The sequence below is a fragment of the Ranitomeya variabilis genome, chromosome 6 (assembly GCF_051348905.1).
Source record: "Ranitomeya variabilis isolate aRanVar5 chromosome 6, aRanVar5.hap1, whole genome shotgun sequence".
NCBI classification, from domain to species: Eukaryota; Metazoa; Chordata; class Amphibia; order Anura; family Dendrobatidae; genus Ranitomeya; species Ranitomeya variabilis.
Window position 1 is genome coordinate 44,350,285 of NC_135237.1, and position 21,332 is coordinate 44,371,616.

At 38.2% G+C, this 21,332-nt stretch overlaps 1 protein-coding gene across 2 annotated transcripts in view; it reads left to right on the forward strand.

The window, feature by feature from the left end:
* The first annotated feature begins 13,727 nt into the window (after positions 1-13,727).
* The window catches only part of SPAG6 (sperm associated antigen 6), a 220,776-nt gene continuing 213,171 nt past the window's right edge, over positions 13,728-21,332 (forward strand). Inside the window, exon 1 of one of the 2 annotated variants that reach the window (XM_077268352.1) lies at positions 13,728-13,847. In XM_077268352.1, the coding sequence (XP_077124467.1) occupies positions 13,808-13,847 (40 nt within the window). In that variant the 5' untranslated portion in view covers positions 13,728-13,807. Of the gene's footprint in view, positions 13,848-16,195; positions 16,362-21,332 lie in introns of those variants that run through there. The other variant, XM_077268353.1, reaches the window with a different exon arrangement.

Here is a 21,332-nt window from a genome sequence, read left to right on the forward strand (position 1 = left end):
GTTGGCGAAAATTGACATTTTTTTAATAACTTTTTTCTTATATTGTGAAAACGATGGTATCACAATGGCCCCCATGGGTGCTTTGCATTATTATCTTCCGGTACCATAAGCATATTGCTCTCTGTCCATTTGCTGTCCTTGAGGGTTGAATATCGGGTCCGGTCGATCAGACATCCCTAGAAATGTTTACAACGAGAAGTGCTTCCTGTTTCCGCTTGTCGCACCGAGCACTTGCTGCTGGTATACCCTATGTACTACAAGCGGATTTCCTCTCCATAGCTGAGGGCTGCTGCGAGCTTCGCCTCTCCCTGCTCACGATACTACAATTCTAGCAGTCTGCTAATAGCTTTCTGCTGGCACCGGCAATTATTACGATGCACAAACCATCGCTGTGCTCGGAGGGGTCGCCTCTCGTTACAGATTGTTTGTTTGCTCTTTTATCATGAGCACAGGGTGGCACAGCACCATGATGAGCTGACATTGTACACAGCATTCTCCATGCTTCATTCTTACCAACGTTTTCCACATCCACATCTACAGAGTGATAATCAACATTTCAGCTCAATGTTCGCACGAGTAGACGCAATACACAGACCCATCCTTCTGCTCTTATCCCCATCTCCATGAATCCGATAAAGGTAAATGTCATTGTTCCAACCCCCACAAAAGACCCATAGATCGAGGGAAGGTGGCATAGTAACCGGCACGGTTCTTGTTTGACCGCTCTAGTATATAACAGATCTAAGATGTGGATCTGGTGGGAGTCACAATCACATACATATATGTCCATTCTGCATTTTGTAACAATAACCCTGGTTCTTTGTGATTACTAAGACGTTTGGGAACGATGTTGCATTGTGTTATGTAGCATTTATAAACACTATAAACACAGAAAAGAGGATACCTGTAATTTATTTAAAAGGGGAAAGCAGCAAACGAGGGAGACAGAAGCTGGAGGTATTTCGCCGCACAAAGCAGTGTGTGTGTGTTTTGTGTGCAGGTTGTATCGCTGCAGCAGCCATCTTGCGCCTGCGTACTGTGGCCAATTGTGCTGCTCCGACTTCCTATTCTGCTCTGTGTCCCGCCAAGAAAGAAAGCTGCTCGGTTACACGTAGCGCATAGAAAGCAATGCAGAATACACACGCACAAAGCTTTTAGTATCAGAAGCAACAAAGAGATGAGATGTCAGAGATGAGACTGTCTCCGGGACATTCGTACATCCTACACCTGTAATGCTAGAACTGAATAGGTCAGGGTGAATCGACAGCTCAGACTGCCACCTCTATCCATTTAGTATACAGCCTGACTGCTTAGGTTATTAATCCTGTGAAGGCATTGTGTGATTCTCCTTGTATATATACAGGTCTCTCAGAACCAGGGAAAGAAACATCAGAACTTAAAGGAGTCCTGGACGTCATTACTAAAGACAAGCAACTCACTTTATCTATCGCATTTCTATCACTATTATAAATAAAAGTCACAATCAACTCCAGCAATAATAAAGTACACATGATTATTCTGTATTTTCCTTGTTTTGTCTGTATATCTCTGTGTATAAGCAGATGCATATCACAGGACAGCGTGCTAACCTGTGCAACAACAAAGACACCAATTTCTACAAGTAGATAGCAGGGAAAGCAAAACACAATTGTCTAAGATCACTCATAAACTAGGTATTCCAGCAAAGGGTGATAGTGTTAATGTGTTGTCCGATATGGGATGGTTAGGTACATCCATCTAGAGATGAAAATCTTTTTTACATCACACAACATACAATGTGTAAATAATAATTTGGAATTATAAAACACAGTATGAAGGGGTTTATATAAAAGAGCTGACACACGGAACATATACATACACACAGGACATATGTCCGTATGGCCGTTGTATGTGGCGACAAGGTGCAATCTTTAGCACACCATCATGGTGGTTTTTGGAGGATATTTTTCAAATACAATGACTAAGGCAGGCCGATGATTGCACTAAAAACTTTTCTACAGAAACTAGTCAATCTGCCAGACACGTTTCTTATTTGAGTTCTCCTTTACAAAGTATGTCAGACAAAGGAGCAGTACCAGACTTTCCCCTCAACACATTGTATTTTATCTATGGAGGTTGTGTAAGAAATGTTTTAAATATTAAAAACTGAGATTAGACACGGATTGATGATGCTTAGAAATAAAAAAATGTGTTTTTCAAAATGACCCAATACGAGACATAGGCTGAACAGGCTAGAAGGCTAAAAGCTGTCACCTAGAGAAGAGGTTCTGTAACTCTCCATTTCTTGGATGTGAAACAGAGCAGGTCTGGGTTTCCTTTCTATGGTTCACCTCCTTCCCCTACCTTTAACAAGCATCACATATCTATCTTTATGTGTACATTGTCTTTGGAAAAAATATCCGCAAATTAGATGAAAAGTTTTATGGTTGGAATTGGTGTATTATAGGCATTGTAAGAAATTGCCGGCATTATGGTTAAAAACAAAATGATTGTAGCGACATAAAAAAAATCCCTGCAGATTTCAGAGTTATAAACACAGTTTGTTATACACCACTGCACTTATCATGAGTAAGAAAAGAACGTGAATATATATATATATATATATATATATATATATATATATATATATATATATATATATATATACAGTAGTGTAAATGTGGTCGGTGGACGTTCAGCCTAGATACCGCCCCTAATGTAGTTGCTTGGTCGGTGGGTGTTCAGTCTAGACACCTCTGGTAATGTTGTCACTACGTGCAGTATAAAGCTTTCAGCATGCAACCTTATATAGGGAACTTTTGAGTGAAGATTATGGGTCTCATCACTCTTTTAACTCTCAGTATATCCTTTTTTCACCTTAGCCAGAACAGTCAGTATCCTCCCTTCCCCCCAGGTCCTCCCCTTGTGTCTCTTGACAGTTCTCCCTGTAGTCTCCAATCACGTCCACCTCTATAAGCCTGCCCACTACACCTTATGTAATTACATGACAGATTGATCGCACCTTTCGGTCAGTGACTACGTGTCATTTCCCTGTCTACATCGCACTGAGGCGTCCCATCCCCCCACCCCCCATACTCTTCTTTTACACCGCTCGCCCCTGCTTAACGGTGCAGAATTTGAAGGGAAGCTCAGACCCTGGGCCGTGCTCACAGGGAATGATGGTGGCTCACAGTGGCCTCATGGACAGATCGAGTTTCATTTTCACAAGTGCTGCCGTTGGCACAGAGGAGACGACGCGACCAGCTCACTGCACGCCATTTGCACCGAATTCTACTTCATTCACTTTCTAAGCACGAAACGCTGCCCCACCCCCAATAATTTCCGTTGCAGTTGCCAGCAGCGGCTCCAGTGCCCAGTGCTGCTCAGCTGATTCGATGCGAAGAGCAACATAGGTAAAATGATTCCGCCAACTCTTTAGCTTATATAGTACCAATGTGAGTCAGTAAAGTGACAAACAACTGCCCCATAAGCTGCAAGCACCCTCCGTTTTAGGGTATTATGACTTATTAAATATAGTATTATTATTATATAGATTCCAGGACTCCTGATGAAAGTGGGTTCAGCTGTACTTTGCAGAATTGAAAACCCGTTCACTATTGAAAGCATTGAGGTAGTTATACTTATGGGTGAGGAGCCATAGTATTGTAATAATAGAGTGATTTACACTGCTGCGCTAATTACCTATTTTGGATCGGATATATATTAAATGTGACACTGGTAAGACAAATGCAATGTGCAATGCCTACACAGCCTACACGAGATGCTATACATAATTATAGTAACTATTGTTAAGCGCTGATGTGCGTTCTATTAGCTCCTATTTTCTCACTCCAGTAGTACAGTCAGGGCAACTGGAAAGGCTAGCGCATGCGCATGCGCTGAGCAGGCGCCTTCAAATGCATCGCAACATCTCAAACCATTCTGAAGGTTTTCCGCTGCGCACCAATATATGTATATGTCGCAGATTTCGATATCAGGCTACGACGCTTTCCAGTAATCTCTACATAAGGATATTTTGGATTATAGCATCGTGACCTGATGCTTTGATAAAAACGATAGGACCGCAGGTGCTATCAATTAAAAGGATGCTTGCAAATTGGAATTAATAATAATTTCCCACTACCCCTCCGTGATGTCCATGCAGTTTCTATATAGCAAAGAACAGAGCTTGTAGGAAACACCATAGAGTGCGATTACATCAATAAATCAGCGGGACAAAAAGTCTATGCAAAGCTTTACCATAGTCGTCCTTATTAGAGTTCACTCTGAAAATTATAATTGGTGAAAGAACTGACCACATTACTATGAAATCCTAAATTTTGAAGTTTAACATTCCTCTTTGATGCAGACCAGGGACAGCACCCACTAATTCTACTACATAAAAAGTATAACATTGTTGCGTTTGTAAGCACTAAACAGGTCATTAGTTCTTTATACCTACAGTATCGCATAATAATCTATCGACTATCTATCTATCTGTCTATCTATCTATCTATCAACTTTTCTTATCTATCTATATATCTATTATCTATCTATTTTCTATCTATGAACCTTTCTCATCTATCTATCTATCTATCTATCTATCTATCTATCTATCTATCTATCTATCTATCTATCTATCTTTTCTATCTATCTATCTATCTATCTATCTATCTATCTATCTATCTATCTATCTATCTATCTATCTATCTACCTTTTCTATCTATCTATCTATCTATCTATCTATCTATCTATCTATCTATCTATCTATCTATCTATCTATCTACCTTATCTATCTATCTATCTATCTATCTATCTATCTATCTATCTATCTATCTATCTATCTATCTATCTATCTACCTTTTCTATCTATCTATCTATCTATCTATCTATCTATCTATCTATCTATCTATCTATCTATCTATCTATCTATCTATCTACCTTTCTCATCTATCTATCTATCTATCTATCTATCTATCTATCTATCATCTATCTATTATATATCTATGAACCTTTCTCATCTATCTATCTATCTATCTATCTATCTATCTATCTATCTATCTATCTATCTATCTATCTATCTATCTATCTTTCTCATCTATCTATCTATCTATCTATCTATCTATCTATCTATCTATCTATCTATCTATCTATCTATCTATCTACATCAGAACCAAAAGGTTGCCACACCCACTATGGGATAAAAACCCAGGAATAATTATTATCCTGGTGATGCTCCCATTTTTCTATTTTGTTATTTTTTCTCTCCTTCTCTCTCTCTGTCTCTCGTTATATATACCATCCTGCAAATGTAATGATTGCTAGAGGTGAAAAATCCTGCAAGTTGCTGTTATCTAACCCCTCTCCATAGGCAGTTCCATCAAATTAACAAGCGGCAATACTCTACCACCCGCTAAATCTATTGGATCTAAAAGCCTTATACTGTTTCATTTGCGGGACGTTAGGCAAAGCAGCGTGAAGCCTCAAGCTTTACCTTCACCAGACGTCTATAATCTAGATGCTTCACATCTAGTTACTGTATTTCTCTTTATGGCTATGTTCACTGTTCACACACAGAGGTCATACTGCGGTCTTACCACTTTTCTGAATCTTGCTGGTGAAATACCTGTTTTACTGCAAGATTGCGTGAATGTGTAGGGAAAGCTGTAGCATGGTCGCTGCTTGTGAACACCGCCTATCTTACAAAATATATAATCTGTCTATCTATCTATCTATCTATCTATCTATCTATCTATCTATCTATCTATCTATCTATCTATCTATCTATCTATCTATCATTGTACCTACCCTGCTTCATAGCCTGGATATTATTAGTTTTTACCTATCATATCATGTGATTTCTCCAAGAGATGTAGAGGGTGTATATTAAACATAGATCCTTTTCTATCAGCGCCTCTGGCAGCGCAGAATTTAATTAGAAAAGGCAAAAGATGTTGACTGTGAACTTGGTGTTGTTTCTCTAGACTGGTCAGGACTCTCAGACAAGGGGGACACTGAGTCCTCCAATGTTTCCTGCTGCTCATCCAGAGGTGTCGAACATAATGCTCACCCACTTTGTCGGTCCTCTTAATGGTACAGATGAGACGCAAGAGACAATCAAAAGTTCTCGTCCTCTTCCCACCTGTTTTGCACACTGTACGGAATATAGTGTGCAAAGGCAGAGACAAGAAACACAATAAAAAACCTTCTTCCAGCAGATAAGTACTTTCACGTAAGTCAGCTGTATACATGGAGCACTTATCTTCAGACAGATCAATGTAAAGTTTGTGCATATCTTTATGTCGATTTATATAACGATAGCTCTATATTTATTTCCTTATTTATTTAATTAATTAAAACTCCTTTCCTGAAGACCATTTTCTAATAACATTACTGTTCCTTTGCAACTAAAATAATTATGTTTAGTGGTTGATGGCATATCCTGTGATCTTCTTTTACTCATATAGTTATCCCAGTACCCAGAAACCTGCTACAGTACTTCCCATTTGTATTAAGATTATAATCAGATTTTAGACAATTAAATTTCCTTTCATACATTCCAGTATCCGATATCTGTCATGCTTGGAACGATATGAAATTCCCCTATTTAACACTTTCTTCATATTTGTTTGCTTTTAATATGTTGGTGCTTTGGATGATAAAGGGTTAAATCGGATTTCACCCCCACCTAAAGTGTTATCCAGCAAGCATGTGATTGTCAAGGCCTCTCGGTCGCCTGTCTTACATACCCTCATCCCCCCTGCCTTTCCATGATTGTTGGCCCTCCAGAACTCCTTATTGCCCCCCGTGCCTGTGTCAGTGCTGTGTCGCAGTAGATGGATTTCAGTAATGAGCCATTCTTTACTTTCCACCCTGTGCTCCCTCCCTCTGCCTGTCTGTCTTATCCCAAGGAAGCTTGTGTCGCACCAGCACACGGGATTGTTTGCAGTCGGGTTACTAGTGAAATATATACTTTATATCACGGAGAGGTTGATTTACTCTTTCCTTAACTCATATGTTTAGTTTGGCTCCTTCTGTCACCTATCTTCTAATATATGTACTTTGCTAGTGAAGAGATCTGCAGAAAACGATTAACTCAATTACTGCCTGAGACAAAATCTATAGCGACTACCGAAATTATAACAACAATAAAAACAACAAACACTCAGAAACAGTGCTATGACATTATCAGCATGACTATAATAGGTACAGCTTGGATAAATTAACCTCAGTTAGTATATCTAAGTTTTTATGGCCACATTCAGGCTTTTCTAGGTACAGCTTCCTAGCAATGATAACAACTACATATTCACATAGCAATATAATGTAATAATTAGATTGTCAAAAAAAAGGTCTGCATTAAAGGCATTAGATAAAGATCAAAATGTAGCAGTTTATTCTCACACTCTGGTTGTGCACATAAACTACCAGACATTAGAATATAATAATAATAATAATAATAATAATAATAATAATAATAATAATAACTTATGCTAAGAACAACTTATGCAACCAAGCCAAGGCTTTTTATTTCTCTAGACTATCACCACAGCCAGGCCTAAAACTTGTGTACACTGACATATGTACATATAGTCAGCGATAACACAATATGGTTAAACAACATCAACAAAAGGTAAGAACAAGCAATTTATATTTAGGTCTCCAAAGTACTACAGAAGGCCAGAATTATATCCACAACATTAAATGAGACAAGATGTAGCAGTACTGGGGCTCAATTTGTCAGTTTCTACATTTGACTATTTGTAGGCTCTCACCATGGAGCACACTCTGCTCTTCAGCTAATTAATAAGGTGTAATCCTGTTCTGTAACCTACTATGCAGGCCCACCTATTTTTTTTGCTTAGTAAATGGCAACAGCAATTACCTTTTTGTTTTTGCCCTTGACCTTTTCTTGGGGGGATGCAGTGATTCAAAAATTATCTGAAATAATCTAAATTTGTATTTTATTTTATTTTTTTATTGTTATTATTAATACTAAAATACTGTACGTCATTGGAATCTGTCTTTTACGTTGTAGGTACAACACTGACAATTAAATGCTCAATATACATATATCAGTAGCATAGATGACTAAGCAACAGTGGTTACTACTACAGAAAATATTCAAATGTAAATTTACACCAAACATGACACAAAGGCTTTCTAAGTATAGCTGTGCCACATTTGAGCAGGGAGTAATTAAAAACACAAATGCACAATATATGCATATTATACAGATATTTACAGATTTACTAGACATCTGTTATCATGGGTCTGTTTACAATTCAACAAAAAGGGCCTTAAATGTTGCTCCCAGACAGTTTTTTAATATAATTAATTGTCAGACAAATAGGTAGGCCTACAGGCTTTAATATTTTGGCACTGATACCAACCCCTGACACACTTGCTGCATGGGAAAGTCAAACATTTGTGGGGGCCTTTTTTCTACAAAAATCCTGATTCATGTAAATTATTCTGAACACACATATGCAGCATGATTTATAGCTTTCTTGCAACTTTCCCATGTAAAACCTAGTTGAAATATATCCTCTGCTGTTCTCCCTGGATTTTATTGAAATAGTCATATATGAATTTGAAGTTGTTTTTGTGTCACACATTCAATAAAACAGAAAATGGATGAAGTAATGACGACTGGTTTTGCTTTCCCTTGCATTTTTTATGGATATAAAATCGGATCCAAGATATATATTTTTCCACAGATACTATTCTTTTTGTCAACTCTGTAACTGGTATAAGTTATTGGTTCTCACTAAACGTAATAGACATTAATGTTCCTCTCATTTTGCTGCCAGGTTTAATACAGGATTATATTGAGAATGAGTAATTGAATAAAACCTGTATATGCCAGTTATATGGATATATTTTAATCAATATCTTTTAAGCATTCCTTTCATAATTATTATTGTGATATAGCTTACAGTTCAGCAGTAGAAACATCTAGAAACAAGAAAAATAAGAAGCCAAGTAAGAATATAGATGTTTAACTAGTTTAGACTTTGGTGGATACATTAAATCCCCAACTGGTGTAAAACTATTTTGAAATATCCCTGCCTAATTTTCCTGCAGAATATCTTTTAGTAAATGTCCCCTCTGACCCCTCAGTATCAGAATACAGTGCATGAGACATTATCTGAGTCACATGTACCTTACCATAAAAGTCTTTTATCCACAAACAGTATTTTAAAGCATAATTTTAAAATTTCTCATTATAGCCTACATATATTAGAAATTAATAATTAATACTCAAATTTTAAGATATGTGCAGTAACCCTGTATTAATAATATTAATAATTTTAACCTATTTTCTACTATTTTGTGTCAAATACTATTAGATTCAATCATCAGTGTGATACTAAAGTACAGTAAATTATTGAAGTGTACTGCTGCTATATGTATATGTACTTTTCTTGAAATGTATATATTTCACTTTTTTTTACTCTTACTTATATATCATGTAGGATAATTTGAAGCCAGTTTCCAAAATCTATTAATACTCCATAATACTTAACACATTAAAAAAAAACATTGCTTCAAGAGGGTCTGACTTAGTTTGAGGCCTTAAATATTACACATTGTCTTTATATGTCCTAAGCCCTACATACTTGTGTTCTTAATTCATTTTCTACAGCAAACTTTTCCACAGTCTAAGTAAAAAAATATGTGTGCTGCCTGAATTTTGCATATATACATATATATGCAAAAAGGAAGGTAGCACACTGCTTACAGATATCAAAAGGTGCAAACAAACTTTTAATCAACCCATAGGTACAAAAGCAATGTTTCGGCACCACAGAGCCTTTGCCAAGCCCTGGACCATATATGACCAGCACTTGTTACCTATTGTGTCACTCCTATTTTGGTAGAGATTGTAAGCTTGCGAACAGGGCCCACACTCCTCCTTTAACTGTTGAACTATTGGTAATGTCTTTATTCTCTGTATATGCCCCCGCTTAATTGTAAAGTACTACGGAATTTGTTTGCTCTATCAAAATAAAATCATTACTATTTTGCACACGTGGGCTAATTAAATTCTGCTTGCACTTGTGATATCTATATGCAGTGTGTTGCCTGCCATTTTTGTACTTATATTATATGACTTCTAGGCTTCTAGGCTGTAACTAGCAGTCTGGCACCTATCAGAAACATTTTGGAGGCTGTGCTGCCTCTTGTATAAATAAATATATATATAAATATATATATATAAAAATTATATATATATATATATATATATATATATATATATATATATATATATATATATATATATATATATATATATATATATATATATATATATATATATATATATATATATATATATATATATATATACACACACACACACACACTCCATGGATTTGTTTTACCGGTGTACTCATTTACAAAAAATACTTGTTCTTGACTCTCATTAATATATATTGTACTTAGGCCATGAGCTCACTACTGTTCACCTATTCATTTCCATTAGTAATGTATTTATGTGATACACAAACTGTAGGCATTTATGTATCCAATATCTGTTTATGTGATCATAAAAAAAAACTTTTTTTGTGAGGGGCCTAACAAATGGAATCAAATTTTTAAAAAATCCTCCAAATTGACATAACTTTATTCATGTTATACTCAGTTTACATCAGTAGCACAAAAGTCACACAGCAAAAACAAACAAACAAAAAAATTAGTGTGATTGTGGCATAATGGCTCAATAATGTTTATAATATATATTTCACTCTTGTGCAATTGACTGAGTAAGGCCGGGGTCACACTTGCGAGAGCAATGCGAGAAACTCGTGAAAGCACAGGCGTAACTACAACAGGTGCAGGGGTTGCAGTCGCACCTGGGCCTTGGAGCCTAGGGGGCCCTAAAAGTTCCTTTGGCCTATAGAAAAAGACTATTGCTATTAAAGATTTAAAATATTTTGGGTCCCCATTGGAGCTTTCGCATCGGGGCCCATGAGTTTCAAGTTACGCCACTGTGTGCAGGTCTCTCGCATCAATACCTGGCACAGCCACCGGCACTCGGGACCGGAGCGTGCGGCTGCATAGAAATACATGCAGTCACACACTCCGGTCCCAAGTGCCGGCGGCAGTCCCAGGTATTGATGCGAGAGACTCGCGCGAGTTTCTCGCATTGCTCTCGCAAGTGTGACCCCGTCCTAACTGATTTATACCATGTCATCCATTTGAATTCATGTTATAATAATCAGATTTTTGCACCTGGGTCTACTTTCAGGACCCACCTAGGGAAACATGAGCATGCATTTTGGATCCTGAAAGAAAATATATAACTAATACATTTTTGAGTGAATTGATATAAACTAAACTTTTTTTTTCTCCGACCATGGGATAACTGAAAAGATTGTTTCCTATATGCTTCGTTTCACAATAAACGTGTAAAAAACCCCACATAAAGCATAAAACAGTAAGATAAGACCTCACTCAGACGTCCGATTATCATGTATGTGTTATATCCATTGTTACACTTACACATTATAGGCTATGGGTTTTTCACATATTCGTGGACTTTTTTTTTTGCACACCGCATGTCCGCAAGAAAAATCACAACGACAGATCTGTTTTTGATTATTGTCATGGATCAAAATTATCCATACACATTTGTAAGTCCAAGAAGATCCTGGATAGCACACGTATGACATCAGTGTACCATCCGTGTACTGTCTGTGATTATCTGTGCTGTATAGGAGAAGATGCGCGATTTAGTTATTTTTCATAATTGAAAATCACTTATGAAACACTGATGCTAATAGCTTACACACTGACTAAAAAGTGATGAAAGTCAGTTGAAAAACATTGATAAATAACACTCCCTGTTTTTACATACAAAAAAAACATGGAGGTCTGAACTAGGCCTAAATCTGACAGTTTAAATAAGTGCCACAATAGCAACAATTATCACTAATGACTAAGGCCTTGTTCCTATGTACATGGCCATCCGGTATTCTTTCCACTTAGTGTGCCACAAAAATGCCAAAAGGAAACTGATGTGGGTGACTGGATCCCACAGTCTTCTATGGGATCGTTCCCATTCATTCGCTGCATTATTTCAAGGAGCTGAATTGGAAAACCCTGCCCTACACCTCTAATTTCAGTGTTTTTAAAAAGCATTGTTACTTTCAAAAGTTTTTCTTTGCTTAATATGTTATCTATTTATTTATTTTTTGCTTTTTTTCCTTCCAGAAATTCCAAAGGAAAGTTTATGGGAGAAAAACTCGGAAAAAAAGTCATACCCAGGGCATCTAGCATTAGAAAAAAAGACACAAACCTGAACACATTTTATGCAGTGAATTTTAGATGACTAGCTTCAGAAACCCTACAAAAATGTTTTTTTTCTCTTCATGACAAAGGGTGACGAGTAAGCTTTAAAACAATGCCAGCTATTTGCACTTGTATGGTTACAGACCAGGCACTTTAAAGAAAAATAAAAAATACTGTCAGATTAGGATTAGATTATGTGTGTATGTTTTCCTATCTATTTACCAACAATCTACACATCTTGTTTGTATTAATTTTGAAATTTGGATGTATTATTACTATGGGGAAATAATTTTGGCTATGGCTGTTGTGTTCTTTTTTTTTACATTAGGACAGTCATGAACATGAGGCAGCATGGTGGCTCAGTGGTTAGCACTGCATCCTTGCAGCGCTGGGGTCCTGGGTTCATATCCCACCAAGGACATCTGCAAGGAGTTTGTATGTCCTCCCTGTGTTTGCGTGGGTTTTCTCCCACACGTCAAAGACTGATAGGGATTCTAGATTGTGAGTCCGAATGGGGACAGTGCCAATAATGTTTGTAAAGCGCTGTGGAATTAATGGCGCTATATAAATGAGTAAAACAAATAAAAAATGAAAACATACTTTCCATGTTTACTTAGGCCTTGGACTATGGTAAATCCAGGTCAATATCATGGTATATGGCTAATTAAGTCTAGCTGACATTTTCCAAATACTTGGAATAACTTGAATTTTTTTCCATCTGCAACCCTCTGACATTAGGTTTCTTCTTTCAGTCTTGGAAATTCATTGCAGAGGGGTTTTTTTTAGCTTTTTTTTGTTATGTTTTTTGCTGTCATTTATCTCTTGTAGAATATTTTATGTCACACGCGGTGAATTTTTGATAGGACTATTGCTGCAAATATTCATAAAATGTCACAAAAAATGGATGGCTTGAGAGGGGGATTTTTTCCTCAGAACTTTGTGAGGAAAAATCTCATGCATCTCCTCCAATTAGTTTCTGTGAGGAACATTACCTCCAAAAGTCTCGAAAAGTTGGAAAATGGATGACAAGGTGAGGTGTGATTTCTTTCCTCTACATCACCTACTATTATTTTATGACAGGAACATTACCTCAAAAGTTGTAAGATGTCCCAAAATGGATGGTGTGAGGTGTTACTTCTTTCATACCACTTTTTAAAGAAGGCAAAATGACATCAAAGATGATGAATTCCTATCAGGAATTATACCTGAAAAGTAAAAAAAATGGCACAAAATAGATTGTTAGGTGTGAGTTATTTATTTTAATGTAATGTTACATCACAGTTTCTGATAGTAATATTTACTAAAAAAAAATCAGAAAATATCACAAAATGGTTGACGCGAGGTAAGCATGGTTACTTTCTTAGATTGTTCTGAGGTAATGGTATGTCACAGACTGACAGGAACAAGTCATAAGACATCAGAAATGGAGGTGTAACGTTTTTCTTATGGCTTTTCTTGTTAACATTACATCACAGATGATGGATTTTTGGAAGGAATATCACCTCAAAAGTCATAAGATGTCACAACATGGATGATGTGCGCTCTCGGGTTTTTTCACATAACTTTTCGAGGTAATATTGCATCATGGACAATGAATGACTGAAAGGAAAATAACCTAAAAAGTGATAAGACGTCACGAGATGTATGAAGCATGAGGTGTGATTTCTTTCTTGAGATGTATTGAGGTAATGTTGTCACCCACAATTTCTGACAGGAATGTTTCCTCAAAAAGTCAAAAGAAGTCACGCAATCGATGACGTATGAAGCGTGAGTTATTTTTTTAGGTAAATGTAAGCCATAGTTAATTTCTGACAGGAAAATTACTTAAAAAGCTGTAAAATGTCACAAAATGGATGATGTGAGGTAAGCATGACATCATTCTTATGACGTTTTGAGGTACACAAAATGGATGAATTGTGAGTTCTTTCTTCAGAGATGTTGAGGTGATATTACATCACAGACAATTTCTGACAAGAATTTTACCTCAAAAGTCAAAAGACACCACAAAAATGTCTAATGTGAGGTAATAAATGACATTTGTGATTTAATCATGAATTTTTGAGGTAATATTACTGATAATTTCTGACAAGAATATCACCTAAAAAAGTCACAGGAAGTCACACAATGGAAGACGATGTGCTGTGGGTTTTTGCGTCCTATGACTTTTGGCGGTAATATTACATCACAATGTTTGTGACAGGAATATTACTCAAAAAGTCTTAGAATGTCACAAAATGGAGTTTTTGAGATAATATTATATCACAGACAATATGCAAGGTGTGATTTATTTCTTATGACTTTTTAAGGTATTATTACGTCATTTAATCTTTGCCTGAATATTACCTTGAAAAGTCAAACTATGTCACAAAATCGACGACATGTGAGGTGTGTGATTTCTTTCATATGAATTTTTAAGGTGCTGTTACGCAAAAGACAAATAATTTTGGATAATTTTACCTCAAAAAGTCACAAAACGTCACAGATTGTCTCATGACGTCTTGAGGCACAAAAAATGGATGAACCGTGAGGTGCGGGTTCTTACTTTTGACATTTTGAGGTAATATTACTTCTCAAATTCTGTCAGGAATATTATCCCTCCAGAGTCAATGGATGAGGTACTAGATGATGTGTGAAGTGTTATATATTTTTTGAAGAAATATTTTGCACGCCACAGACAAGAATATTACCTCAAAAGTAATTAAAAAAAAGTCACACAAAGATGACGTATGAGGTGTTTTATTTCCTATGACTTTCTGAGGTAATAACACGTCACATACATTTTGTCCCTGACAGGACTATTGCCTTAAAAAGTATTAAGATGTCACAAAATGGATGACGGGAAACAATTACGCCTCATAGCTTTTCAAGATAATATTATGTCACAGGAAATTTGTGAGGGGTGATTTATTTCTTATGACTTTTTTGGCCAATTAACACGACCGTATTTCCGATCTGAGCCGGACCAATATAACTCAATAGGGCTGATCAGGTAACCGTTTTTTTTTTTTCACGGATGATAATCGGTCGATTTCTTTTTAGGGTATGTGCACACGTTCAGGATTTCTTGCAGAAATTTCCTGACAAAAAACTGACATTTCTGCCAGAAATCCGCATGCGTTTTTTTTTTTTGCGTTTTTTGTGCGTTTTTTTCCAGAGCTTTCCCAATGCATAAAAACGTGAAAAATCCGCAAAATTAACGAACATGCTGCTTTTTTTTTTTACCGCGATGCGTTTTTTTCGCGGAAAAAAAACGCATCATGTGCACAAAAATTGCGGAATGCATTCTTAATGATAGGATGCATATGTATGCGTTTTAAATTTTTTTTTATTGCGAAAAAACGCAAAAAAAACGCAAAAAATCCTGAACGTGTGCACATAGCCTTATATGTGTAAAATTAGATTGGTATAATTATATAAAAGAAAATAAATTTCTGACAAGAATATTAACTAAAATAGTCATAAAACTTCACAAAATGGAGGATGTGAGAGAAGTGTGAGCTCTTTCTTGTGACTTTTTGACGCAAGTTTCCTTTTCTTATGACCAGGTGAAATCTTTTTGCTAGAAAAGTTGCACCATTTTATTTCCCAAGATGTACTGTGTTTTGTAAACTACACGACTTTATTAACGTATCTCCAGACATGTTTCTCTCACTCACTCTGCTGCGTCACACAGCTGTCTTCCCGCCCTCGGGGAAAACGCGGCTTTTTTTTTTTTTTTTTTTAAACACGTGACGACACTGACTTAGTGACCTCACACTGTCCAACGTCCAACGTGCCCTGCTGTTGTTATAGCAACAGACACGCAACCCCTCCTTCCCGGCGAGAAGCTTTTGGAACGGCCCACTCGATGTAGAATGTAGGGGGAGGAGGTGACGTCAGAAGGACCTGGACTACACGTGTCGGTTACATTACCTCCCCCTAGAAATGCAGAACGTTTGGAAGCGTCCTCTTCCGCTGGTGTCACCATGGAGACGGATACGTTGTTAGGCGCAAACTAAAGAGGCATCCTGGAGACAGACAACAGCTCCTGACACAGCGGTGAAGTGTGCATCGTCCAGCCATGAGCCAGCGGCAGGTCCTGCAAGGTAATGCCTCCTACACAGATATTAGCATTTATTAATACTTCTGGACGTATATTGTCATTTCTGTATCACTTAGCTCTGACCTCATCACACCCTCTAAGTGCACTGTTACAAGGCCAATTCTGATTGGTCACATTTATCACTTTATTTAACCCCTTAACCCCCACAGCTTTTTTCGTTTTTCATTTTTCACTCCCCGCCTTCCCAGAGCCCGTAAGTTTTTTATTTTTCCGTCAATATGGCCATGTGAGGGCTTATTTTTTGCGGGACGAGTTGTACTTTTGAACGACATCATTGGTTTTACCATGTCGTGTACTAGAAAACGGGAACAAAATTCCAAGTGCGGTGAAATTGCAAAAAAAAAGTGCAATCCCACAGTGTTTTTTTGTTTGGCTTTTTTGCTAGGTTCACTAAATGCTAAAACTGACCTGATATTATGATTCTCCAGGTCAGTACGAGTACATAGACACCTAACATGTCTAGGTTCTTTTTTTATCTAAGTGGTGAAAAAAATTCCAAACTTTGCTAAAAAAAAAAAAATTGCGCCATTTTCCCATACCCGTAGCGTCTCCATTTTTCGTGATCTGGGATCGGGGGAGGTCTTATTTTTTGCATGCTGAGCTGACGATTTTAATGATACCATTTCAGTGCAGATATGTTCTTTAGATCGCTTGTTATTGCATTTTAATGCTATGTCGCTTCGACCAAAAAAAATAATTCTGGCGTTTAGAATTTTTTTCTCGCTATGTCGTTTAGCGATCAGGTTAATGGTTTTTTTTTGTTGATAGATCGGGTGATACCAAATATGTGTAGGTTCGATTTTTTTTTTTTTTTTTTATTTTTTTTAATTTTTTTTTATTTTGAATGTAGCGAAAGGGGGGTGATTTGAACTTTTATATATTTTTAATTTTTTTCATATATTTAAAAACATTTTTTTTTACTTTTGCCATGCTTCAATAGCCTCCGTGAGAGGCTAGAAGCTGGCATAGCCTGATCGGCTCTGTTACATAGAGGCGATGCTCAGATCGCCCCTATGTAGCTGAATTACAGCATTGCTTTGAGCACCGACCACAGGGTGGCGCTCCCAGCAATCTGGCATCAACAACCATAGAGGTCTTCAGGAGACCTCTGGTTGTTATACCAACGCTCCGATGACCCCCGATCACGTGACGGGGGTCACCAGTGCGCGCATTTCTGGTCTGATGGTCGGAAGCGCTTGTTAAATGCCGCTGTCAGAGTTTGACAGCGGCATTTAACTAGTTAAAAGGCACGGGCGGAATCACGATCCGCCCGCACCTATTAACTAGTTCAAAACAGCTGACATGTCGCAGCTTTGAGGTGGGCTCACTGCCGGTGCATTTTGTCTCCATAGGCTTCTTCTGAAAAAAAAAAAAAACTCATGAAGGAAAAAAAATGCAGTTGCATTTCTAAGGGTATGTGCACACGTTGCGGACTGGTGTGTGGATTTTTCCGCACTGATTTTGATAAATCCGCAGGGCAAAAACACTGCGTTTTCCCTGCGGATTTATTGCAGATTTACCACGGTTTTTGTGCGGATTCTGCTGCGGTTTTACACCTGCGGTTTTTTAATATGGAGCAGGTGTCAAACCGCTGCGGATTCCGCACAAAGAATTGACATGCCATGGAAAAAAAAACGCAGCGTTTCCGCCCGTTTTTTTCCGCAGCATGTGCACAGCGGTTTTTGCTTTCCATAGGTTAACATTGTACTGTACACCGCATGGAAAACTGCTGCGGATCTGCAGCGTCAACAACGCTGCGGATCCGCAGCAAAAACCGCAACGTGTGCACATGGCCTTAGCACAGAATCAAAGCTTTTCTGTACTATTAAAAAAAAGTTAAAAACTCTACTATAATATAAAGTGCTGCGGAATATGTTGGCACTATATAAATAAAAATTATTATTAATTATTATTACTTCATATCTGCGACAAAATCGCATCAAATAAGCTTGAAAAAGTCTAAAAGAAACACAGCAAACACGCCATAACCAGAGAAGATTGTTATTGTGTTGTGTGGTAAGGACACCCGCAGGAAAAAGTATCAGAAAGAACACAGCATTTACGCTACATGTGGACACGGCCTCAGCATTACAGTTTTATTGCATTTTTATGGGTTGAATAGAGAAAAATATCAATCACCCCATTTTTTAACGTTATTTACCGATCCCAGTAAATAATGTGATCACTGTGTTGCATGGGGCATTACGATTACAGGGACGCCAAGTATGTCTGTGTTATTTGTTGATTTGTGATGTTTATTATTAAAAAGCGCATTAAAAATGACATTTTTTCCATTATCAAGTGTTTGTCATTATTATTTTTTAGTAATTTTATAGGATGAAAACATCTCTTATTCTCCATATAGAATACAAATACTTCTCAAAAAAATAAAGGGAACACTTAAACAACAGAATGTAACTCCAAATAAATCTAACTTCCTTGATATCAAACTGTCCACTTAAGAATCAACACTGATTGACAATGAATTTCACATGCTGTTGTGCAAATGGAATAGACAACAGATGGAAATTATTGGCAATTATCAAGACACCCTCAGTAAAGGAGTGGTTCTGCAGGTGGGGACCACGGACCACATCGCAGTACCAATGCTTTCTGGCTGATGTTTTGGTCACTTTTAAATGTTGGTTGTGCTTTCACACTCGTGGTAGCATGAGACGGACTCTACAACCCACCCAAGTGGCTCAGGTAGTGCAGCTCATCCAGGATGGCACATCAATGCGAGCTGTGGCAAGAAGGTTTGCTGTGTCTGTCAGCGTAGTGTCCAGAGGCTGGAGGCGCTACCAGGAGACAGGCCAGTACACCAGGAGACGTGGAGGGGGTCATAGGAGGGCCACAACCCAGCAGCAAGACCTCTACCTCAGCCTTTGTGCAAGGAGGAGCACTGCCAGAGCCCTGCAAAATGACCTCCAGCAGGCCACAAATGTGCATGTGTCTGCATAAACGGTAAGAAACCGACTCCATGAGGATGATCTGAGTGCCCGACGTCCACAGATGGCAGTTGTACTCACAGCCCAACACCGTGCTGGACGATTGGAATTTGGCACAGAACACCAGGATTGGCAAATTTGCCACTGGCTCCTTGTGCTCTTCACAGATGAAAGCAGGTTCACACTGAGCACATGTGACAGATGTGACAGAGTCTGGAGACGCCATGGAGAGGGATCTGCTGCCTGCAACATCCTTCAGCATGACCGGTTTGGCAGTGGGTCAGTAATGGTGTGGGGTGGCATTTCTTTGGAGGGCCGCACAGCCCTTCATGTGCTCACCAGAGGTAGCCTGACTGCCTTTAGGTACCGAGATGAGATCCTCAGACCCCTTGTGAGACCATATGCTGGTGCAGTTCGACCTGGGTTCCTCCTAATGCAGGACAATGCCAGACCTCATGTGGCTGGAGTGTGTCAGCAGTTCCTGCAAGATGAAGGCATTGAAGAAATGGACTGGCCTGCCCATTCCCCAGACCTGAAACCGATTGAACACATCTGGGACAACATGTCTCGCACCATCCACCAACGTCATGTTGCACCACAGACTGTCCATGAGTTGGTGGATGCTTTAGTCCAGGTCTGGGAGGACATCCCTCAGGAGACCATCCGCCGCCTCATCAGGAGCATGCCCAGGCATTGTAGGGAGGTCATACAGGCACGTGGAGGCCACACACACTACTGAGCATCATTTCCTTGTCTTGAGGCATTTCCACTGAAGTTGGATCAGCCTGTAGCTTCATTTTACACTTTGATTTTGAGCATCATTCCAACTCCAGACCTCTGTGAGATATTAGTTGTGAATTACGTTGATAATTTTTAGGTTTTATTGTTCTCAACACATTCCACTATGTAATGAATAAAGATTTACAACTGGAATATTTTATTCAGTGATATCTAGGATGTGGGATTTTAGTGTTCCCTTTATTTTTTTTCAGCAGTGTACATGCATTGTACATAGCAGTATATTTCTATCAGTATAATCTACCTTTGGAGTCAGAGCCTGCAATACAGATCAAGTACACAGAATTCTCGCCGTGACATCACTAGAACTTGTGACTCAGTAGCTTAGGCTCCTGCCTGTAAGGTTAAGATTGAGGTTTTGAGACCTCCCCAATAATAAGTAAAAATATTTACTTTTTTTTAATATGAGTCTCCCCAGACTCATAGAAAAAAAATGTAAATATTTTTGCTTATTATTGTTCTACTTTTATAGGAACGAAGAAAAATATTTCTCTTCACCTTAATACATGGGGACCAAGTTATATACACAATATATTTCTATTGACTTGTATAAGCTGCTTCTGGGTTCATTGCCTGTAACAGAGGTCATGATTACTAAATTCTCCTATCTACATTATTGTGACTGTGGCTCCTGGATAGAACAACAGCCTGCGAACACTGAAATGTGACCGGGGAGGTCTGATCATAGGACGGAGAAGTGAGTATATAATTTAATCTATGCACTGAACAGAGAGAAGCGGCCATGCCCCCCGAGGAGGAGCTACGGAGCGATGAAGACGTCAGAGAGGTGAGTAGAGAAGCTTGACAAAAGCTCTGACGTGATGGGACTGAGCTCTCAAAGTGAGACAGTTCCGCTGAGTCCGGGATGGTTGGGGGCTATGCATGTACCCATGAGCTCACCGTTGTAGGTATGCACCATTGCATAGGTTTTGGAGGCTCAGGTTTTGGAGGTCTAGTTGGCCCGGGTAAGTAAATCCAATCTAAAAACAAAAAGCTGGCGTCTCCGATAAAATCTTGGCAGCTTTATTACACATTCAGTAAAATCGGGTCACAAACAGGACAGTGTTCTGGGGTTGACGCATTTCCACTTCAATAGTCTTAATCGCAACGAAACTCGTCAACACCAAAACACTGTTTTTTCCCTTTATATTGGATGTATGTATTATAATCTATGGGGCTTTTTTTGCAGACCTAGGCCCCCAATTCAT